Source organism: Neovison vison, chromosome 1 (assembly GCF_020171115.1).
Source record: "Neovison vison isolate M4711 chromosome 1, ASM_NN_V1, whole genome shotgun sequence".
NCBI lineage: Eukaryota > Metazoa > Chordata > Mammalia > Carnivora > Mustelidae > Neogale > Neogale vison.
Window position 1 is genome coordinate 205,722,097 of NC_058091.1, and position 25,396 is coordinate 205,747,492.

Below are 25,396 nucleotides of genomic sequence, written 5' to 3' on the forward strand. Positions count from 1 at the left end.
TGGAAACAGGGAAATAACATGTTCACTTTTACTACTTTGATTCATCATACTATTAGCAGTCCAGGCAGAGCACTTAGGCAAGAAAAATTTAAAAAGGCATCCAGATTGGAAATGATGACATGATATTATATATAGAAAACCATAAAGACTTCACAGAAAAACTATTGGAACTATAAATTAATTCAGTCAAGTTGAAGGATACAAAACCAGAAATCTGTTGTGTATCAAAGCACTAAAAATGAACACCAGAAATAAACATAAAAACAACCAACCATATCTATAATTGCATCCAAACAAATAAAATACCTAGGAATAGATTTAACCAAGGAGGTAAAAGACCTGAACTGAAAACTATAACAGTGATGAAAAAATTGAATAAGACACAGATAAATGAAAAGATAATCTATATTTAAGGATTGAAAGAAACAATATTGTTAAAATGTCCATACTACACAAAGAAAGCTATAGATTAAACATAATCCCTGTCAAATACCATCGCATTTTTTATAGAACTAGAAAAAATAATCTTAAATTTTATGGAACCACAAAGTATACCAAGTAGTCAAAGCAATCTTAAGAAAGAAGAACAGAGCTGGAGATATCATACTCCCTGATTTCAAATTATGCTACAAAGCTACACTAATCAAAACAGCATGGAATTGGCATTAAAGCAGACATATAGATGAATGAAACATAATAGAGACCCCCACCACAACCAAAAGCCCATATACATATGGCCTTAATTTACAATAAAGGAGTCAAGAATATACAATGGGGAAAGAACAGTCTTTTCAATAGAAGGTGCTGAGAAAACTAGACAGCCATATAAAAAAAGAATAAAACTAAACTAAGATCTTATACCATACACAAAAATCAACTTAAGATGTATTAAAGAGGGCGCCTGGGTGGCTCAGTGGGTTAAGCCGCTGCCTTCGGCTCAGGTCATGATCTCAGGGTCCTGGGATCGAGGCCCACATCGGGCTCTCTGCTCAGCAGGGAGCCTGCTTCCTCCTCTCTCTCTGCCTGCCTCTCTGCCTGCTTGTGATCTCGCTCTGTCAAATAAATAAATAAAATCTTTAAAAAAAAAAAAGATGTATTAAAGAGGGGCGCCTGGGTGGCTCAGTGGGTTAAGCCTCTGCCTTCAGCTCAGGTCATGATCCTGGGGTCCTGGGATTGAGCCCTGCATCGGGCTCTCTGCTCAGCGAGGAGCCTGCTTCCCACTCTCTCTCTCTCGCTGCCTGCCTCTCTGCCTACTTGTGATCTCTGTCTGTCAAATTAAAAAAAAAAAAAAAATCTTAATTTTCTAGTTTTATAAAAAAAAGATGTATTAAAGACATGAATGTAAAACCTGAAACCACATAACTCCTAGACGAAAACTTAGGCAATAAAGTCCTTGATAGTGCTCCTTGTTTTCAATTTTTATATTTGACTCCCAAAGCAGAGGCAACAAAAGCAAAAATTAACAAGTGGGAATACATGAAACTAAAAGCAGTGAAAACAGCAAAGGAAGTCATAAACAAAATGAAAAGGTAACCTACTGAATAAGAGAAAATATTTGTAAATCATATATCTGATAAAATATTAATATCCCAAACACATAAAGAATTCAGACAACTTAACTGCAACAAGGAAACAAGTAATCTGATTTTAAAATGCGTAGAGAATCTAAACAGATATTTTCCAAAGACATACAGATATTCAACAGGCCCATGAAATAATGTTTAGCATCACTCATCATCACAGAATGGCAACTGAAAACCACAATGAGATATTACCTCTCATCTGTTAGAATGATTATTATCAAAAAGACAAGAAATAACAAGTATTGGAGAGGATGTGGAACAAAGGGAATACTTGTGCAAGTTGATGGGAATATAAATTGCTGCAGCCACTGTGGTAAACAATACAGAGGTTCCTCAAAAAATTAAAAATATGGGGCACCTGCGTAGCTTGGTTGGTTAAGTGTCCAACTCTTGATTTTGGCTCAGGTCATGATCTTAGGATCCTGGGACTGAGCCCCACACTGGGCTCTGTGCTCACCGCAGAGTCTGCTTGTCCCTTTTCCTCTCTCTCTGCTCCTCCCACGTTCTCTCTCTCAAACAAATGCACAAAAATCTTTAAAAATAAAAAATAAAAATAAATAAAACTACTATATGATTCAGCTGTATTACCTTTGGGTACATACTAGAACAAAATGAAAACACTAACTTGAAACGATACATGCACTCCCATGTTAACTGCAGCATTATTTACAATAGCCAAGACCTGGAAAGAACCTTAGTGCCCATCAATGGATGGGTGGTTAAAGAAGATATGATAAACACACACACACACACACACACACACACACATACACACACACACAGGAATACTATTTAGCCATAAAAAGAAAATCTTGCCATTTTGTGACAAAATGGAAGAACCTTAAGGGTACCATGCTAAGTGAAGTAAGTCAGACAAAGACAAATACTGTATCATTTCACTTTCATGTGAATCTAAAAAACAAGCAAACAAAGAAAACAAAATTTATAGAGACAGAGAATAGATTGCTGGTTATCAGAGGGGGAGGAGATTGGAGAGTGAACAAAAAGCATGAAGGGGGTTAAAATGGATGGTGATGGGGGATAACTAGACTTACTGTGATGATCACAAATATCTAATTATTATATTGTACACTGGAAATGTATATGTTATATACCAATTTTTATTGCAATAAAAAATTGAGGTAAAGAAATAGTGACTATATTTGTTATGTCAATTGCTCATATGGTTATAGCAGTTCACATGATATTTGTTTTATCCTCACCTGTAATGTAGTTTGACATCTGGGAATGAATATCTGAAGCATGCCTAGTTATAATTTTCTAGCTCTTAATAGTGTGTAATTAAAGTGTTTATAGGCATTGTGAATTTAATTGACGTGTAAACAATATGCTTGTAGATGATAAGCACATACTAATTTTCATATCAACTATTGAAAGTAAATAAGAAACTTTCTTCCTTGTAATTCTTTTGACAGAGCCTCTTTCAATGGTTTAACTTATTTTCTTTTCTCATAATTATGTTTTTCAGTAGTGTTGGCTCAAAATTTGAGAATTTATTTTAGCCTTGATAAGGATCCAAATGCGAAGTGACATGTTGAAAACTGAATTAAAGGCAAACTTAAATAATTTAGAAGACAAAAACATAGAGAAATGAATGAGAACTAGAGGGCACGGAGGCATACAAAAAAAAGTTATTTACATAGGAAATACTTTGGAGGGAAAATAAGTGACCCTAGAGCTTCCTTCCTCTCCTCCCCAACAGTATGTAGTGGTTTAGAGGTTCTGTGACATGAGACACACATGAATTTAAATGTCCATATGTCTGTCATTTAATAGGAACATGTCCTTGGACACACCACTCTCTTAGCTGTAGGTTCTTAATTTGGAAAGAGAGCATCTTCTCTCTTTCTCTCACTCCTTAACCGTTAATTTAACACCTAGGAATCCTTCGTTAAGAAATCCTACTTGCTCTAGCTTGAAATACGTCCATGTTGCTCCAAGTCCCCATTATCCCTCATCTAAATATCACAATATGCTTCTCCTTTGCCTCCCGCTTCCAATCTTGCTCCTTTCTGTCCTTAATGCAGCAGCCACAGTGAACCTTTGAAAACTGAAGCCAAATCGTGTCACTCTGCTCCTCTAAACCTTCAGTGACTTCCCTTCTCAGCCAGAGTAAAGCCAAGGTTCTTATAAAGGCTTATAAGCCCTCACTCACTCTGTCCACAGTGACTTCTCTCTAACTAGGCTCTCTCCTTGCTATGCTCCTGCCACTCTGAAGTTTTTACCATTCTTTGAATCCAACAGGCACCTGCCTTAGGAATACTCTTCCCCCAGATATCTCAAATTTCTGCTGAAATGTTAACTCCTCAATGAGACTTTCTTTTATCACATTAAAATTATGACTTACCACTCCCTGCCCTACTCACTATTCCTCTGTCTCAGTTCAATTTTTTCCCATAGCACTCTAATGTCTAAGATACTATATAATTTGCTTGCTATTCTTATTGTTTATTAGCTCTCTTCCCCCTTTAGGAAATAAACTTAACAAAAGAGGGATTTTTTTTGTTTTGTTCACTGATGTGTATCAAGTTCCTGGAGCAGTGGATTGAAACTAGTAGGTGCTCAATAAATATTTGTTAAGTGAACGAATGAATAAGTACCTATGCCAATAAGGGTTGTTTTGGAGGTTAAATAGTTTAATAGTGCTACTATATTTTTGCCTAGATATTTTTTAAGCTTTTCTGTTTATAAAATATCATCAGTTATCCTCATATTCTCAATTGGAACAGAATTAAACATAAAAAGACACAATGTAAAGTTTTAAAAAGACTACAATGAGCTATATATATATATTTTTGCTTCATTAATATGCTTCCTTGCTTTGAGGCTGAGGGCCCTGGGCCACTGACACATTCATAGCTTTATTAGATGCATTCTAGTTAATCCTACTGCTAACAGAACACCCTGAAGAGATTAAACCTCTGTGGAAACAGTAAATACACACACACACACATTCTGAAATAATAGCCAGTTTTAAGATCAAGTGAATGAAGGAAACTCCCAGCAATAGCACTAAGACGTGACAAAACATACTGACATCTAAATGTTTCCATCTCAGTTAACACATAACCAGCTTAGTAAACTACATGACAAGCACAGAAAAAAAAGATAAATATTAATACCTCCTTGAATTGTGGTAAAACATGCATTATATAATGTGAGAAGGTTCCCAAATACAGCACTTAATCCTCAATAAACAGTTGATTTTGAATATTAAAAAGCAGGTATACTGCACTATATAGTTTGATGTCAAAATTGTTTCATGTTTTTTAAATTTTATTTTCTCTGATTATAACAAGCAAAGCATACTTTTTATATTAGTTTCCCCAATAATCACCCTCTTGAGATAATAATAATAATAATCTGTGCAGATTATGCATACACTAATATACTGTCATTCTCATTCATGACCCATTCTTCTGTGATTTTGATTACCCCACACAAATAAAATAACAAAATTGAATGCTTAAACCTGATGTCTAGTCTCTGGACCCATGCAAACTCCTCACAAACACAGCCTGAAATGGCCCACTAGTCTGTCTCTACCATATCCCAAAGGTAATTACAATCTTTCAGTAAGTTTCAGGACACAGTCTCCTTTAGGAAATTCTCTATGGACTCAAGAGATAAAAAATTGATTTTTTAAATTTGTTCTCTTGAAATGATTGGGGTGTGTGTGTGTGTGTGTGTGTGCGCACACTAAAAGGTTAGGGTCACCTGGTGGCTCAGCTGGTTGAGTGCCCGACTCTAGATTTCAGCTCAGGTCGTAATGTTGGGTTCAAAGGCTCCAGGGCCACTGTGGGGCTCCGTTCTTAGTGGGGAGTCTGCTTCTCTACCTCTCTCTCTGTCCCTCTTTGTGCTCTTTCTCTCTCTCAAATAAATAAATCTTTTTTTCTTTTTAAAGCAAATTAACAGGTTAAAAGTCTGAAGTATCTGCCTAAAAATCCTTGAGGGCAACTCAAAGATCTACACAAATGAATATATTGAGTTCTATGAACATAGAAATCAAATGAAAACTTTAACAAATGCTGTCAAAAACTGTTTCTAAATCTGTCAACCCTTGCTACCATCCTTTTTAGCAACCATTTTTGTGTCTCATAGGTTATATTTTAAAAGCTGCATTTTAGCCTTTTTAAGTTATCTTAACATGTTATTTTAGTTTGTTGCTTGGAAAGTTTTTTCACATTTGCAAAGTGATGATTGATTTGACTCCAGGGCACTGAGATTCAAAGTTTTGTCTTAGTGGAGATTCCTCTTAACAATGTGATATTTTGCAACAGTGTGATATTTTGGAGTCAGTCTATCCGTGATTACTTACAAACTATACAAAAGAAGTTGTCAAAATAACCAAAATTTAGTAGCTTAGTGTTCCAGATTTTCAGATTTATTTTTCATACTTAAGTATTATCATCTCTCTGCAGTGCTTGAACCACTTGAACCACAAATAAATAAAATGTTTACCATAAGCATTAAAAAGGAATGCTTAAGGAATTTCCTATAAATTAATCTGTGCAATTCAACAATGTATGTCCCTGTATAAATGTATGTGTGTATAAGTTTGATCTGTAATATATATGTTAATATATGTTTTAGATCAGTATGACATATCCTCTTCCCCTCATCTCTCTGACCTCAAGTTCTACCCATCCCTCAAGACCCAAATTCCATAAAACTGTCTCAGATAGGAGTGTCTGGGTGGCTCAGTGGGTTAAGCCTCTGCCTTCAGCTCAGGTCATGATCTCAGGGTCCTGGGATCGAGCCCCACATCTGCCTCCCTGCTCAGCAGGGAGCCTGCTTCCCCCTCTCTCTCTGCCTGCTGCTCTGCCTCCTTGTTTGTGATCTCTCCCTCTCTGCCAAATAAATAAACAAAATCTTTAAAAAGACACAAAACTGTCTCAGATACACCAGGTACCCAGCCTCCCCACGCTCTCATAGCCTTTCTGAACCTCTTTTCCAGCACTTATCCTAGCCTAACTGTACTCCATTTATGTGTGTAAGCATCTGTCTTTCTTCCAGGTTTCTGCCCTCCTGTACCATCTTTTGGAATGTTGGAAATACCAACTTTTCACTGTGTTTCTCTCAGAGACCACTACAGTAACTTAAAACATAGGACTTAAGTAGATATTAAATGAAATGAATATATGTCTTTGTCAAGCAACTCCTTGGGCAGGGCACACAGTGTTCTGCTTGATGGAATAGTGACATCCTATGTACATATGCAAATGAGGCTGCCTTCTACTTTAGAGTTCACATTCATCTTATTAAATATTAAAATGAGCTCTCTGTAGAGTACTACTTCTTACTGTCACTTGATTAACTGCACTATAAAGTTATTTTATAATGTCAGAGAAAGTGCTAAGTATTCAAGACATCAAAAGACTTTATTTTACCACAGGTCTTGGAATGTAGGGGCCTTAAGATTTTAAGGCTAGAATTAAATTAGCAGTAGAGACAAAAAAGTCAAGATACTCTTCACATTGGCTGGCCTCCTGAAGAATTTCCTATTCTCATTTCTTTTTTGAGTCACAGTAAAACCAGTTTTTGCATTTTCCACAATTTAATACAATCACTAAATAATCTAATAAAGTGCACAGACATTGCAAGCCTGTTATGGAAAAAAGACAATTAGGGGCAACAAGAACCAGTACTTTCTTGCATTTCATTTCCAAATATCTCATCGTGAGTATGCTACCCTGACACTTTTAATGTTCTAACCTTGACTGACCCTCATATTCCCATTCTCAGGTTACCTCTTCCTGGTTATTCTTCTTTCCCAGTTTCTTTACTTATTAGGCTATCAGGCAGGTAGTTGCAAATTAATATTGCTCTTGTCACCCAAATGTTCAGAATTGTAAGTGGTTGTAGCCCACCATCAATCCTAGATCTTAAGTTGTCACATTCTTCCCCCACCCACCAATCCTGTCCCACCATGACCTTAGCTGTACCACACTTACCGGGCTAGTGTCATCTTAACGTAACCTTGTCAGTAAGGCCAAGGGTCTCTTCAGATTCCCGGAAGTCTTACTTATTCTCATATATTCAGCTATGTTTGTGTTCTTCTGTATACTTGAAATACTCTTCAGTTTATTCACTTCCACAAACATTAACTGAGTACTTACTTGCTTACCAGACACTGGGCTAGGTACTAGGGACACAAAAATGTAAATATGCAGCAGGTGCCTTGAAGGATATTTCATTCTTTTTCTTTGTCAATCCTTTTAGTCTTTTCTGTGCATGTTTCTTAAGACACTTCTGAGAAAAAAAAATTCTTATTAGTCTGACCTGATGCTGCTCATTCTTTCGGTCCATAGTTGTTTTTTTTTTTTTTTTTAAGATTTTATTTATTTATTTGTTAGAGAGAGAGCACGCAAACACACAAGCAGGCAGAATGGCAGATAGAGGCGGAGAGAGAAGCAGGCTCCTTGCCAAACAAGGAATCTGATGCAGCACTCGATCCCAGGACGCTAGGATCATGACCTGAGCCGAAGGCAGTGGCTTAACCAACTGAGCCACCCAGGCGTCCTCACTCCATACATTCTCTTACTCCGTATTATTCCATAGCTCTTCTTCAGCTGTGTTATGTCATCTGTAACTTCTTGGGTCAGGTTCTCTCTGGGATTTGCTTTGAAAATACTGGAAGTTATAATAATGTTCATGTTTCCTAAGATAATTTAACAGGTCATTTAATAGGAATATCTAAAGCATCCTTCTGCTCTGAAACTTTTATACATAAAAATTACATATCCTGCGGAGTTGTAGAAGAGACTAATCTATAGTGAAAATAATCAAAAAGACATGTTGCTTCTGGGAGATGGGGATAAGGATTGATTGGGAAGGGTAGCAGGGAACTTTTTACACTTAAGCTTTGCATTAAATAGGGGCATGTATTCATCTAAATTCATCAAATAGCCACTAAGATTTCGTCCTTTTCACTGTATGTAAATTTTACTTCTTTAAGTCTTTGTTATGTGTTTATTTCTGAGCTGTTTTATGCCTTTCCCTTGGTTCCCTTATTAAATTTTTGGCAAATCTATCCTTTTTTAGGATAAAACTCCATCTTATAACTTATAACTTACAACTCCAAAGATCATTGTTGGTTTTTTCCTCTATTTTTTTTCCTGTTTGGTCAGCTTTTGTTTCACACCCCCAACCCTAACTCCTGTACTAAGTTTTTGAATTTTTATTATTTATTTATTTTAACATCTATTATTTGCCCCAGGGGTATAGGTTTATGAATCATCAGACTTACACACTTCACAGCACTCACCATAGCACATACCCTCCCCAATGTCCATAACCCAGTTTTTGAATTTTTAATTTAAAGTGTCTTTTCTTCAGTATTTGCAAATGTTTAAAGATATTTTATTCAAATTAGATGTGTTAAGATTTCTTCTGCTTCAAGGATGGTTTTTATTGTGGAACTGTCATCAGTTGAAATGAAATTTTATCAATCTAAATTTCTTATAGTAACTTTGTATGAGCGGGCATATGCAATTCACTTTGAAATATTGTTTTCCTGTACTAGTAATATAATTTACATAGCCAGAGAAAGTTTGAGGAGGCTAACTAGGTTTCTTAATTCAAAGGAATTCTTTTCTTTCGATGTGGTGGAATATTACTCTTTCTTTAACCAAGATCTCACTTGTTTCAGTGAGAGACGGCTTGTTTTGTCTACTGTTTTTATGACTCTCTCTTTCTCTCTCCTTTTTTATAAGAACTTTAATTTTCCCCTTATGACTCCCCCCCTCCCTTTTTTTTTTTTAAACAAAAGACTTAATTTATCCCTCTTGCTTCCTTTTCCTCATCCACCAGCAAGCCTCTAAAGGTGCATTTTCCTGCTACTTGCATTTACTCAGAAGTGATGCCATTCAAAAATTCCTACCTCGGGTTCTGCTCATTCTGAAGTCCCTTCCTTTTATTTGCACAATATCCAGTGCTCCAGTTTACAAGATCTCAAGCGGATGCTCAGTGTTTTCCTACTCTGAGTACATGTGGTTTCTGAGAGTGATTTTATCTGTACCCTAACATCCCCAGTATCCCTGCCTCTTCTCCTCCTCCATATCTCCTCTACCCCTACCCCATCTCTGTTTAAGTGTCCCCTGGGGTAGAGGCTGTCAACATAATGTTGCTGCTCCTAATGCTTATTTTTCTGCTGATAGGTAACTTAAAATCTGCCTTAGTCTTGTGGTTCCTGGACCCAATAGCTCAATTCTGACACTATCTACCTGAAGGTAGTTATCAGATTCCACACATAAAGGGCTCACTTAGTCCCACGAGGCCACCCACCAGTTCAGAGGTCAATTGCAAGCCCAGGTTGTTACCTGTGCTCTGACTCACTGGCTATAAATCAGAGGTTCCCACAAACCTCTCTTAGGTTCAAATAATTTGCTAGAAAGGCTCACAAAACCCAGGAAACTCATTTATTCACTAGGTTACGGCCATATTGCAAAAGATATTAAAAGATCCAAATCAACAGCCAGATGGAGATACCTAGGACAAGTTCCCAAATGAAGGAGCTTCTGTCTTCATGGGACTTGGGGACTGGCACTGTGGCACATGGAAGCATTCTGATGAAGCTCTTTGAACTCCCTCCTTTGGGGTTTTTATGAAGGCTTTATTACAGAAGCATGATTGATTAACTCATTGGCTATTAGTGATTGATTCAACTCCTAGCCCTCTCCTCTCCCTGCAAGGTGGGGAATGAGATAGCAATTTCCAACCCTCTTACTTAATGTTGTTTCTCCTGGCAACCAGCCTGCATCTTTAGGTGCTTTCCAAAGTTCCCTTCTTTAACATAAATCCTGTTGTGATGGAAAGGGACTAATGAATAACAACACACCCATTTCCTTCAGGGCTCTGAAGCATTTTGGGGAACGGAGGGCAAGAGACCAAATATTATAGCAAAAGATGCTCCTTTCCAAGGGTTTTGAGATCTGTGAGCCAGGAACAGTGAATGAATACTAAGTATATAGGAGGAACATATTTTGGTCATCTAAATGACCAAATATATGCATTTCTTATAAATCACTGTATCAAACTTACGGTCAAGTCATAGATTGTGGGTGTATTATCTTCCCTGCTGATCAGTAAGGGTTTTGGGAGGACATGAAGGGAATTTAGATTTAGAAGGTGTCTTAATCCCTTCAGGCTGCTATCCCAGAATATCACTGGTGTTTTATAAATAACAGAGGTTTATTTTCTCACAGTTTTGGTGGCTGGGAAGTCCAATATCAAAGTGCTGATAGATTCAGTGTCTGGTGAGAGCCTGCTTCCTGGTTTATACAGATCAGTGTCTTCTTCTTGTGTCTTCACAGGGCAGAAAGAAGTGAGGGAGCTCTTAGGGGTGTCTCTTTTTTTTTAGGGGTGTCTCTTAAAAGGGCAATTAACTCCATTCATGACTACTTCAATATCATGATCTAATCACTTCCCATAGGCCCCACCTGCAAATATCATCCCACAGGGGATTAGTTTTCAACGTATGAATTCTTGGGGGACACATACATTCAGTCCATAGCAGGAATTTCCCTCTTTTTTCCTATGACAACAAAAATATTTAGAATTTTCTTTCTAAAATTCAGACAATTTATATTAAATCCCATAAGGGAAAAAATTGCAAGCCAGATTCTTGCTGTAAACTCATCCTACTGATGAGGAGAAAAAAGGCAAAAGAAATATAGATAAAATTAAATTTCTTTACTATTTACAGCCCATTGATAAACACCTGAGACAGAGTGATAAACACCTGAGACATCCCTCAAGAAACTCACAACTGCCTTAACGTTAATGCTTTGCTAGAGGCAAAAAGCAACCTTAACTTGACAATAGCCAGATCTCCAGGATCCTGGAAGTCTTTTTAACTTATGAAAATCCCTTTAGAAACTTCCTTTATCTCTACCCCCCCAACTTAAAAGTATATAATCAATCACTCCTCTCAATCACTCCTCACAATCACAGCACAGCTCTTTCTGCCCATGGGTCCTGTCCTCTTGCTTTAAAAAAAAACTTGCCTTTTTTCACCAAAAATCTCTCTTGATGGTTCACTCTCCACATCACATCACATCACTACTGTGTGCATGAGAAAGTATTTTTTTGTACTGTAATTGGGAACAATGTCCCTGAGAGCTCAGACTGTTAAGGAAAAAGCAGCATCTGAGAATTCTAGATTATCCTGTTTATTTTAATTGGCAATGAAATAATGATAGTATAACATATATTATATATATATATTATATTACGGGGATAATAAAATATACTCAAGTTAAACAGTTTCAGTTCTGCTATACTGCATGCAGACAAACCATTTAATCTCTGGTTTTGGGGAAAATCCAAGGCTTCCTTCTTATATATGGAGAGAAGAAATGCCATGAGAGGTCCAGGAACTAAAGAGGGAAACCATGACCATTGACCAATCAGAAATTGCCATTTTCTGGGTCAAAATGTGAAACATTGGTAATTTTACATGTTTCACCTTAATATATACTGTCTGGGGAATGTGCGACGGATTTTGACAGTTAGCATGAGAGCTAGAGCATGAATAGAGATTTCTCACTAGTCTATAGGTAGAACTGCACTGAGAAAAGCTCTTAGAACATCATGTATGGGAAGTTTTTATATTAATTAGAGCAAATCAGGGTTAAGATATTTAACTGATCATCTCATGTCAGTAGGCATCAGGAAAGAATTTCCTAGACTAGCTCCTCATATACTTGGGAAATGTTATTAAATCCAATTAATGTTCATCTTACCTCCACCTTTCTTAATATATATGTTGAAACTTAGTATTTACCAAGCATGGTCCTAAGTTTTGGAATCCACCAAAGAAAACACAAAAAGCTTGCTCTAGAGTCCTGTTAAAATACTGAAAAATTATTCACTATCAGTTATTGTGTATCTGCCTTTTGTCATATCTGGGGAAACTGGGAGAGGACAGTGAATTTTAGTAGGAATAATCTGAAAAACTCAAATTTGAGATGATTGTGCAGGAATACTACAGAGTTGTACTGTTTTCCAATGTACAAAGTAAAATGAAGATGACTAGATTAGGGAACAAATGTGCTCTGGCATGATGCTGTGTCTACCTGGAAGAAGAGATTAATTTTTACAAAGATAGATGTCCAATGGGTAAGCGAGGTCCATTAGAATGAGAGATAAGATGGAAATGCCTAGCTGGTAGTTACTCAAAATTGTAGCTCAGAAGGAAACTTGAAAGCCAAAAGCTATTTACCTCCATCATTCTTGCTCCTGTCCACATATGGGAACACATATGGGAAGTACTAAAGAGATTTTTCCTTACTAACCTAGTCAGGCTTTTGTGTAGTACCCATATTTGCAATTGTACATACAATTCATCTCATAAAGATTTATTTATTTATTTGAGAAAGAGAGAGTAAGCCAGCCTGTGTGTGAGTCAGGGGTAGGGCAGGGAGCAAGGTGGTGGTGGGAAGAAGCAGAGGGATTGAGATGATCTCAAGCAGATTCCCTGCTGAGCTGGAAGCCCAGCACTGGGCTTGATCTTAGAGCCCTGAGATGCTGACCTGAGTCAAAATGAAGAGTCAGATGCTTAACCAACTGAGCCACCCAGGTGCCCCAATCCAGTTGACATGGAATTCCACAACAGAAGAATCAGATACAGAGAAGTCATCTTTTTCAAGGTCATACGGAGTACAAAGTATTAAATTGAGGGTAGGCCAAATTTTGCTGCAGGAACAATCCTAACCCCAGAGGCTTGAAATAATGCAACATTCTATACATTGGACAAATGGCTGCAGTCTCTGGTCTCAGGAACTCAGGCTAATGGAGGCCTTCTCCCTGTTAACATGAGGAAGGGAACTTGATGAATTGTTCACTTTTTTAAGCTTCCATGAAGAAGTAACAGATCACTTCTGCTGATATTTTCATTTGTCAAAGCAAAGGAGACAGAGTTCAATCCTGCCATGCACATAGAAGAACTGGCATGCTTACAAAAACCCTAATGACTACTATATGGGGTTAGGGAAAGACTGAACAGCTTGTACCCATATTCAAATATGAGTTCAATTAAGTCTGTCCAAAATCAACTATAAATTATTTGGATTATATGTTCACTAAAAAAAATCTTAATTGTATTAATGTTAAACATATAGAAAGTAGCTATATGTTCCTCAGATCCATAAAATTTCAGTAGATGGGAGAACAAAATATTTTGTAGTAGATTAAAATTGTCCTTAAAGATTTTATTTATTTGAGAGAGTGAGAGTGAGAGAGAGGGCACAAGCCAGGGGAGATGCGGGGGGCGGGGGGGACTCCCTACTGAGCAGAAAGCCCAATGTGGGGCTTGATCCCAGGGCCCTAGGATCATGACCTGAGCCGAAGGCAGATGCTTAACCAACTGAGCCACCCAAGCACCCCAACCGTGTTTTATTTATTTTAAGATTTTTAGCTATTTATTTGAGGGAGAGACTGCTTGAGATGGGTGAGGGTCAAAAGGAGTATCAGACTCCCTGCTGAGCAGGAAGCCCCAATGTGGGACTAGATCCTGAGACTGCGAGATCATGACCTGAGCCCAAGACAGGTGCTTAACCAATTGAACCATCCAGGTGCCCCCAAATTTTTGTAGAAGTTTTGATGAGGCAGAGTATAAACCATGTAATAGCTTCCACTATTTACTACAGAGAAATTATTTTCTACTTAAAAGAGATAGAAAAAATAACCCACAATACTATTTCTCCTCTCTTCTATAATGACCTGATCTGGTTATAATCTAAAGACTTTTACTTATTGGATACACTAAAATAAAAAGCTTATTACATTTTGACATTTGGGTCCTTTTCTCAGTATACAGATCTTCCTTATGATGGGGTTACATCCTGATACACACATATTAAGTAGAAAATATTAAATTAAAAAATGCGTTTAATACATCTAACCTACTGAGTATCATAGGGGAGCCTCACATACTTCAAACACACTCAGAACACTAGCATTAGCCTACACTGGGCAAAATCACCTAACATAAAGAACTTTTTTTATAATAGTGTTGAATATCTCATGTAGTTTAATGAATATTGTACTGAAGTGAACAACAGTATGGTCCTTAAAAATTTATTGTGTGGTTGTTTGGGAATAGTGGCTTACTCCTGCTGCCCAGCATCACAAGATAGTATCCTACTGCTTATCACTAGTCCGAAAAGATCAAAATTCAAAACTTTAAGTATTCTAGTTTCTACTGAATTCCTATCACTTTCCATAACCACAATAAAAAACAAAACAAAAACTTAAGTCAAACATTCTAAGTTGGAACCTGTACTATACAGAATAGTTGCAGCAGGCACTGTCTTTCAATCACTAATAGCCACTTTCTTTTCCCTTTTTAGTAGAAAACATACATGTTTCAGTGTCCATCCTTCCCACAGAAGACATCAAAGAAAGTCTTAACTGCTCAAATCTAGTAACTATGGTGCCAGCCATTCCCCTTGCTAGTGTAGTTAGTAATGAATACATGGCTCTTATACCCAGGGAGTGGTGGGTTTCTAGACAATCTTTCTTAACTCTTAAAAATAACTTGAAACTGCATTTTTCTTGTTGGATATTGTAAAATCTGTATGGGATGGTTGGAACTACGGCAGCCATCATGTGACAAAGAAAGAGATTAGGAACAACAGGCCGAGTAAGGTAGAAGACCCTTAAGTCCACTCAGATCTATTTATTGTGAAGTAAAAGTATACATTTCCTAATTCCCAAAATACTGGTCTGAAAGATTCATGGCTAGAATTTTAAGTCAACACACTTAGTTTCATCAGCTTGTCTTAGATGCACTGCTCACATTGCATAGATGGACTAAGCAGTGTGGGCTATGATGTAGTTCAATTACATTTTGGTACAAACTGCAGTAACTGGATTATTTCAATATACATTTGGTTGGAAAAATCAACTCAGCAAGTATTGGGGAAAAACCCATTTTTATCCAGAAAACACTGTAACATATACCATTTTGGTGTGTAGATTAGGCCTGGAATTTGCTCTTTTTAAGTAGTTCTATCATTCTTGACTTCCATTCGATAAATGTCCATTGACCACTCACTAAATTATACATGCAGGATACATGAATAAGTAATAGTCCTTCTGGTCTCAGATCATACGCTGGTATGAACTAGGGAAGGAAATCAGTAATTACAGTACACGCTGATGTAATTATAAAGCTGGTTATAAGGGATTAGAGACTTAAGTGTAATGTGTTCAAGCTAATGGGGAGGAATCAGCAGGAGAAAGCTTTACAGAAAACATGGCATGTGAACGAAGACTTGGAAGTGGTACATAAAACTGGAACTCTACGTTCAGGGTAAGGTTGAAAATTCCAGGGAAATGACTAATGACATGCTAAGGAGCTGGAATTTTACTGACGCTGACAGCTTACTATATGCATCCAGGCACTTCTGGACATGGTAAGGTTGAAATACCTGCTGGAGACCCATTTAGAACTATAGCTCATGTAATTGAAAGCACCAACCTATAACTGCAGAATGGCTTTGGAATCAACTTCAACAATTTTAACAATGTCCACTTTATTTCCTCCACCTCACTTTTAAGTACTCTACACTAGGAGCCTAACAATCTGCCTAAATTGACATCTACTTCCACTTTTGATCTTCACAACTAGATACTCTTGATACAACAGGAATTGAGACAGTCTCCTACTAGAAGGGAATACGTGATCAAAGCCTGGCTTGGTATCCAGGCAAGTTTTAGTCCTAATCCTATAACAGTTCTGCCTCTGTAGCAAAATATGGGTAATTTCCCTTCCTTCAGGGCAGTCAAACCTTAATTATGGAAGAATCGTGGTTCTTCTTAAAAACAAATCCTGAGTTCTTGCCCCCTGCCAAAATCTATTCAGGTCTTCTGTAATCAAGGAAGCCATCTGTGTAAGGTACTTCACTTGGACTGGCTCAACTGCAAGCAAGATGTACAGGTCCATCAAGTTTAAATTTTCCAAGAGAACCTGGGTTTTTCATGGGTTACCTTGGGCCTTTTAAAAATCCAACCCAACACTTTAAATATTACACCGGATGAAGCTGCATGCTTGTATGAAATTATCATGGTTACTTTTTAAAAAGATTTTATCCACTTGTCTGAGAAAGAGCACAAGCAGGCTCCCTGCGCAGCAGGGAGCCCAACCTGGGACTGGAGCCCAGGACCATGGGATCATGACCTGAGCCAAAGGCAGAAGCTTAACCAACTGAGCCACCCAGACATCCCTGTCACAGTTAGTTTAATGTCAACCTGACTGAGTCTTATGTCCAGATATTTGGTCAAACCTTTTTCTGTGTATTTCTGTAAGAGTTTTTTGGAGAGATAACATTTAAACTGAAGGAGTTTCAGCAAAGCTTATTATTCTCTATAAGGTGGGTTACCCTCATGCAATCAGCTGCAGACCTTAACAGAAAAAGACTAACTTCCCTGGAAGAGGACTTTTTTTTTCTTTTAAAGATTTCGTTTTTAAGTAATCTCTACACCCAACATGGGCTCAAATTTATAATCCTAAAATCAAGAGTTGCATTCACACACTACTGAGCCAGCCAGGCACCCCGAGAGGAAATTCTGCTAACATGACAGCTTTGGCAGAGAATGGAACAGCAATTCTTCCCTGGCTCTCCAGCCTTCACCACTACCCCCATCACATTTTGGACCTGTCTCACCTCCACAATCACATGAGCTAATTCCTTAAAACAAATCTTGTCTATATACGTATCTGGTTGGTTGTTCCTCTGGAGAACCCAAATACAGAAACTGAACAGTTTCTGCCTCTGCCACTCAATGTACTCATGCACTAAGAGCCAGCTAGCTGAAACCTTTTTACGATGGGGCAATCTGTGCTCCTCTCCCAGGAGAGGAAAAGGTTTTTTCTCCTCATTCATATAAAAGACAAATTTAATAAATCAGTTATTTTCTACCTAGACCTTGCTGCTAACGGTAACGTGTGATTTGTGATGTATTTTATTTCAGAAAAAAAATCATTTAAGACTTGCCAGGAGCCAAAATGTTTTTAGCTTACTGAATCCGAAAACAATACGCAAGGTTCTATTCCCATTTCCTCCAAAAAAATATAGACAGTTAGGTTTATAATTTATAGCAGAGATTTGAACCAAGGATTTGAAATCATTTTATGAACACTGAACTCCTGTTTTCATCTTCCCAAAGGCAGAAAGCCTTAATTTTGCGTAAACACAGGATAATATCTAATTCATCAATGGATAAAAAACAAAACAAAACAACAAAACAAAAAACAATGAAATCCAAGTACAGGGAATAAGCTGCCCAGTCATAAAGATTTAATTATATATCCATACTTAGGCAGTTATTGCATGGTTATTGAAGAGTGTCAAGATAGGCCCTGTCACATAAACTTAGAGCAAGAAAGTTTTTTAAGGTTCCAGCAAATCAACAGTTTAATATTAAGGATATACAGGACATCTAACGTTATGGTGAGGACTAATTTAGGCAGTGGCTTTGTTCTATGAAAGGATATAGAACCACCCACCGCAATTTTTCAAGAATCCATACTTTCTTGTAACTATTCTAGTTTTTAAATATTGGTTTAAGAAGTACAGCACACCTAATCACAAAAAGGCCAGTACTCAAACGCACCACCAGTTTACAACCTCTACTTTACAGCATTCTTCTAATACCAGGGTGGTATTCCAAAAATGACCCAACTAGGACTAAAACATTCAGCCGCTATCTTTTCTCTGCCCCAATTCAAAGCCCTAGGAACGAAGTCATTACATTTTATGTGGCTAGCAGCATTTCACTATCCATAATATAAATTTGATTCACTGATTCAACTACTGATCAGAGCCATCTTTTAGTCCAATCCCACTAAAATTCCAGAATAAAGGAATATTTCCATATTCCATCTTAGATGCTGTTACATTTCATTTCATATGTTCTTTTATTTTAGTCTAAACAAAACCAGTATTGGTCAACAGCAAACTTATCAAGGCCAAATTTTAGTTTTAGATCACAGTTCTGAAGTGCAAAAATAACTTCTTGGATTTCACTGTGTATACACTACTGGTTTTCCTCATGATGAAAACCAATTTTACTGCTTTAAAGTAAGGAAAACTAAAAGTGCACTTCTTCCTTTTTTAATTAAAAAAATTACCAACAAGGTCCAGACCTAGTAATCAAAAATTAAACAAACCCTTAAAATCTAAAAACAAGAAAGAGGCTAATTAACATACATATTTTGATGAAACAAACTAATCCTGGTCTATTTCTCAAATAAAAAAGTAAGCACAATTATTATATTCCATGTTTCAGAGACGAGGCATTAAGGATTCATGCCATAAGTTTATTTACAAACATATTGAGTATGTTGAATTCAAGAGTTTGATCCATTTTTCAAAGAGACTGCACCTCTTAAAATGTTCCTTTCCACATCTGCAAATAAAGACAAAAAGTTATTTGCATTAAAATGTCAGTCATTAAAAAGAAATGAGTTTCATTAACGTATTGTTTATCAGTTCATGACTGGTACATCAGAAAGCGTTTACAGTATCATGACTTTATTCATACTGATTTGCTTCATCACATGCACCAAAGTCTTTCTATTGTAGATCGCTTGGGTAAATCAATTCCCTTATAAATGAAGATAAATGAAGTCTTTTCTTCTCAAAAGATATTTTTGGAATTTATCTTAATCAGCTCACAGAGCTGCCCATAATGTCGCTTTGAGGAAAATTCTGATTACAATCAATAATAAAAGAAATAAATCTTTTCCTCTCACACAAAGTAACCACTAACTTTCCAACACACAAGATTGGTTTCGGCATATACTGCCCTCAAGATCATCTAACCAGAACTTTAGGTGGTTTGAAGTGTGAACTCTGGAACAAGATGGTAAAAATCCTGGTCCACCATTGCTAGCTATGAGGTATTGGGCAACTTAACATCTTTATGTCTTGAGATTGGATTAAGCCACCCACCTCACAGGCTTGCTAGGTAACAAAATGAGATTATTAATATAAAGCGTGCCTCACAAACACTAGTATCCAATAAAAACTGGTTTTGAGAGAAAGAAACATCTGTTTATAGGTTTATCAACCTGTCTCCACTGATGTCACCTCTATCAGCCCTACACTGTGTGTGAGATTGGGGTTGTGGGGAGGGAAGGAAGAAAGACATGTAAGGGAAAACATTGCTTTGGGATGATTAGAAATCCATTAATTACCTGTTTGATGGATCAATTAAAACATCCTTATTTCTTAAGCAGTTGATGTCTTACTATAAAAAAAGGTGCAGCAAATCCAGATCCAAAGTACAAAGTCATCATAACTAGTAATCGCCACTTGTTTTCCACTGAAAATGGCAAATTCTGTTGGGGAAAGGGAACAAGCAACAAAACCAGAACTTCAAATCATCTGATGCTAGATTATTTTTTTAATGTAATCAGGTTATGTATGCCATATATCATGCCATCTTTTTTTTTTTTTTTACAGATTTTATTTATTTATTTGACAGACAGAGATCACAAGTAGGCAGAGAGAGAGGGGGCAGCAGGCTGCCTGCTGGGCAGAGAGCCAGATGTGGGGCTAAAAGCCAGGACCCTGAGATCATGACCTGAGCTGAAGGCAGAGGCTTTAAACCACTGAGCCATCCAGGCACCCCCATCTTTTTAAACATTACTATATTCTACATCCCATGATCTTCGTCACACTTAACACTATACAGTAAAAAACAACTGGCTTTACTGAGCACCAAGCTGTGGTCTTAGTAAGTTAGGTGTAACACAGTGCTAAGTTTTATTTTAGAAAATCGAAAAATCCTTTTCTTCAAGGGAGTTATTTTATAAATAGAATGCATTGTTCTAGTTTCCTATTTGCTAGAAACTAGCCACCTGGTAAAGGCACAGGCCATGTTAACTGCATTATGAAGTTTTGACTTTTTCACAACCAAGAAGCCCTACCTTGTACACGTTTTCTCAGCCCTTTACTACTAGGCCTCGATCACTGGAGTATTTACTTCTAATTACTCGATTTAATCTATTTACACCTGAAGCTCAACCCAACCTGAACTAGAGGTTTAATACTTCTAGTGCTTAGAAGACTGGACCCACAGCTATAGGCCTCACATCCTCATTGTTTCCAATGACCTTCACTACGAGTCCGGTGACCTCTAGCTTAGCTTCAAGCCACAAATACCTGCAGCCCTGGCCTCAAGGACCCTCCAGCTCCTGGAGGGCCCAAAGGAGAGCACTAGGGCGAGGTAGGGTCTACGGCTCTTCCTACTCATTCTTTTCCACCGTGACGGAGCGCAGCCAGAGTCCTGTGCTTTGGCCTGGTTCCAGGGGAAAGCGGAATGCTACTCGACAACCCAGCTCACATTTTCAGTTCCCGCCTCCCTTTCCACAGTCCACAGGAGGCCTTGGGGTTCGGCTAGTCGCAGCCAGGTACCCCCTCCCCCAACGAAGCTGGGCCCCTTACACACTAACCTTCCCTGGGCCCTCCTCATAGTGGCTCCTACGGACCACAGAGGTTGTGAACCTCCGGATGCTCTGTCCCAACATAGCGCCGTTGGAGGTTCTGCGAAAAGCGCAGAGCCCAAGACGGTACAAATGGCAGCACCCCCAACGTCCTCCTCTTTTCGCGACCTTGTTCCTCAGCGCGCAGGAGCCGAAAGGGAAGATGGGAAACGGGGAGCGACGGCAGAAAATGAGACAAGATGGTGGGATCCAAGGATTGTGGGAATTGTAGTTTAGAACATAGTACCGCCTTATCGGCTCTAAAGGATTATGGGAAATGTAGTCTGACAAGCAAACCGGACAGTGAGGGGGATTGTGAGAGCAGTGGTGGGGGGCGGGGGTGTGTTGGCGTCTCTGGAAGGACAAGAACCTACTGCGTTTCTTATCCTCAATGATTTATTCAAACCTGAGTTCCTGTCAGGATTTTTGGAATCGGATTCCAGAATGATTTCACTGAATCTAGTGACGCAGTTTCATCTAGTTTATGGAACACAAAAATAAACCAATAAACCTTCCCTTTTCTTTTTTGGTGATTTTTAATTATTTATTTTTTATTTATTTTAAAATATGCTTGGTACTTGTAATTTGCAGTACTCTGCCAGCGCTGAGAGAGATGTATGCTGTGATCTTATCCGAGGAAACACAGTGTAAACACAAGTAACCAAATAATAAGCAGTACAAAAAAATGTCAGGAAACCGAGTTGCAGTGCTAAGGGGAGGATTCTTGAAAATATAGGTCACTGAATAGATCAGAATTAAGACAGGGCAGAGCAAACTGAAGGCCGGTATGGGTATGCCATATTTGGAGCATGAAAGAGAAAAGCAGCCCCTCACATCTGGAGTTAGCCTCGACTGGGAATTGGTGTCGTGAATGTAAACAATTTCACAGAACATCAGCATCAGACAAAGTTACTCTGTTCACAGTGGTTCAAGAAAAAACGGTAAGGTCACTCCTTTATCGTGTCTGACCATAGACAAAAATGAACATTGTTCAAGTAACAAAAATGACCAAACATCACCATATCCAGTCCAATACAATGAGTTCTGCCTTTTTACCAATTACCACCTTAACCTTGGATTAGTCTTTCTTCCAAGTGAAATTTAGTAAGGTAGACAAAGTAACAGAAAACAAGCCCAAATCTTGTAAGTCTTGACATCTTTTTTTTTTTTTTTTTTGCTGAGATGCCCATGGTTCCTCACAGTATTCTGTCTCCTTTAATGCAGTGAGTAATAAGCCCAGCTTGTTTAATTTTAAGTGTGTTCCTGGTGATCTTTTGACCGGTGGGAATCAGGAAGAAAGCAGTGATGCATAAGGCTGGAAAGTGGTATTAAATGAGATTTGTGAAAGGCCCTGCTAACCTAAGGTTTATGTTACTCATCTGTGGGAGAGCATATATTGCCTCAGATGGCTCATTTATACAGCAATAGTAAACGAAGTCTTGCTTTGAAAAGTGGGTATAAAATAAATGCTTTCATCTTATTTAACTTTTGAAAGAGAAAAGTCATGCTTCTCCATCCTCAACCCACTTAAAAAAAATTAGAAAGTTTCATTGCTATGAGTAACTTCTGATTAAGTAGAGATGCGTGTAATAATGCATTATAATTGGTGTCCTCCTAATAGAGGTTATAGGACATTAAGTTTTCTTAAGTGTCTCTCAAGGCTTTTATATAGTAAAGGATTTTGATTTAACTATAATTGGGAAACATTTTCACGTTTAGTATTTCTGGATTGTCCTTTTCAGTCTAATGTAAATAATATTTTTTGCAAGACTGCAGGGTTCTTATCTCATGGAGTCAAAGAATGAATCTCAAGGACACAAAAGGGTGAAGTGAAGTGAAAGCTTAGTAAGTTAAGGTGAGATCAGAAAGTGAAAGCTATTGGTCTCAAATGGGATGCCACTGAGGGATTTTAGGACCAGTCTTTTATTGAAAACGTGACCCTGAAGCTTGTTGCCTTAAGATTCTTATGCCGTCTTGCTTTGAGTAAGGACTACTGATAACACCCTTAATGACTTACTTCTTTCATCTGGTCATTTTCTGTAATAACAATGTAGCCTCCAAAGAAAAATATTCCCTAACATCCAGGGTCAGGTGGTCTGGTCTATTCCTTTATCTCTTGTTCATTCTGTCTTAGTGCTTCCTCTTGCCAGGGATGGTTTCAGAGTCTAGGCAGCAACAACCCCCACCCACCATCTCTCCTTGCCTATACTTACCTTAACCCTTTCCTTACTCAATGTCTCCTATATATTTGTTTCATTGTAACTTCTAGTTCATACTATTTGAGTCTCCACTGTGTATCTGGCTTTCAGCTAACTCCAAAGGGAATTTCAGGATAGACTCTAGTAGGTGACTTCAGAACTGTCAGTCTTCCCATGGGCCCTGTGACAAATTAAAGATAGCTGCAAATCCTTTTATCAGGACAAAGTCTATGCCTTCTCTCACCAAATGTAGGTGGACTCTCTGTGTTTTTGTTTTTAAGATTTTATTTTACAGAGAGAGACACAGTGAGAGAGGGAATATAAGCAGGGGGAGTGGGAGGGGAAAAGCAGGCTTCCGGCCCAGTAGGGAGCCAGATTCGGGGCTTGATCCCAGGACCCTAGGAGCATGACCCGAGCTGAAGGCAGACACTTAACGACTGAGCCACCCAGGCACCCTGGACTCTCTGACCAAGAGAATGTGTTATAAGTGACTCTGTGCCAGTGTCCTGCCCATGTCTTATACTGGTAGCTTCCTTTCCTATCTTTTGGAGCATCTGCCCTTGTAACCCTGAGTATTCATGTAAGATGTTTGACTACTCTGCTGGAGAGGCTTCCTGGAGAGTCTCTAGGAGTGCACCAAAAGGAGGTAGAGGGCAGCTCAGGTGTCAGGCATGTGAGGGAAGCTATCTTGGACCCTCCAGCTCAGTCCAGCCACCAGCTGAGTATCAGTGAGCGGCCCCAGTCAATGCTACTTAGAGTCTGGGTAGCAGAGTGGTTCCCTTGATGGTGAAGCAGCAGCAGGCCTGATTCAGGGAGTGCTAAATATCCTCAGAAATGCATTCTGTGACTTTCAGACGCTCCTGATAACTTAGAAGGTAAATTGGAATGTGACTGAAAGTTGATGAGAAAGGCACTTGGATGGCTCAGTCGCTTAAACATCTGACTTGGGCTCAGGTTATGATCTCACAATCCTGGGAACAGAAAAGAAAGTTGCGGAGATCTCTTATTCCCTCTATGATTACCTACCTTTTTATTAATGGCTAGATACCACCTGCAGAACACATTGTCTTAAAAGTGTTTTTGTTAGAAAGCAAACTGAGCATTAGGGGAAACTTCATATTAGTTTCCGTATTATTTTTCTTAATTGCTAACTAATAACTAATAAATTAGTTAAATAACTAACATACCCCGAGTTTAGCGGTTTTAAATTAATCACAATCTCTTAAAATTCGCTATGGAGTGAAGAAAAAGTTTAAAGAAATTTGGCAATCTTCTACTTTTGAACAGGTACTGTGGTAAATTAAAGATGGTCATAATATCTTTGTAACTCTTCCTGTGAGAGGTGCGATCTAAGTCCCCTCCTCTTGATTTTAGTGACCTGCTTGACCAATAGAGTGCAACAGAGTAACCTCCTGAGACTTCTGAGGCTGGCTTAGCAAAAGCCTTGCACTTTCCGTTCAGACAAATTGGAATGTCTTCTGGAGAGGTCAGTCACCATGTTAAGAAGTTTAACTACCATCAGAATACTAGGACTATAAGGGTGCCCAAGCTAACCATTTAGAGAAGCCACATGGGGAAAAGGCAGGGAAGATGAGGGGAAAAAATAGGCCAGATCAGCTCCTAGCTCTTCTCGCCATCCCTCAGCCTGGGCACCAGATATAGGAGTAAAGAAGCCTTCAGATGACTCCAGCTATGGTTATGATTTGCCTACAGTTTTATGAGTTACATTAAACAAGAATTACCCAGCTGAACCCATCAGTCTCCAGAACTATAAGAGAAAATAATAAATGATTGTTTTAAGCTGCTAAATTTTGGGGTAGGTTGTTATACAGAAATACAAACCTGGAACTGGTATCATATCATACATAGTTTCTTATACATGTAGCCTAACAATCTAAATCCAGTCATAATACTTGGCAAGAAAAATGTGAATCATCCTAGAGAAACTTTTGATTCAGTATGATACTCTTCTGCTATAAAATGAATTTCAAGAGAAATGAGACATTTCTCATATTGGTACAAAATAGAAAACATCTTTAGGGACATGAGGTTTACTCCAAAGTTATATTTTAAAAATAAAATCCAATTATTTTAAGTAG

General features: G+C 38.1%; 1 protein-coding gene and 1 non-coding gene across 2 annotated transcripts; both read right to left on the reverse strand.

The window, feature by feature from the left end:
- Positions 1-18,916: 18,916 nt before the first annotated feature.
- Positions 18,917-21,273, reverse strand: LOC122917769 (cytochrome c oxidase subunit 7C, mitochondrial). The gene is made up of 3 exons (XM_044266036.1): positions 21,070-21,273; positions 19,810-19,953; positions 18,917-19,019 (listed from the first exon to the last, which is right to left on the reverse strand). Exons 1-2 carry the CDS (start codon positions 21,142-21,144, stop codon positions 19,837-19,839), a joined length of 192 nt encoding a protein of 63 aa, XP_044121971.1. The 5' UTR covers positions 21,145-21,273; the 3' UTR covers positions 18,917-19,019; positions 19,810-19,836.
- On the reverse strand, positions 19,114-19,176 carry LOC122898298. Its single transcript, XR_006382967.1, has one exon. It is a non-coding gene; the product is annotated as a small nucleolar RNA Z39 (small nucleolar RNA).
- Positions 21,274-25,396: the final 4,123 nt, after the last annotated feature.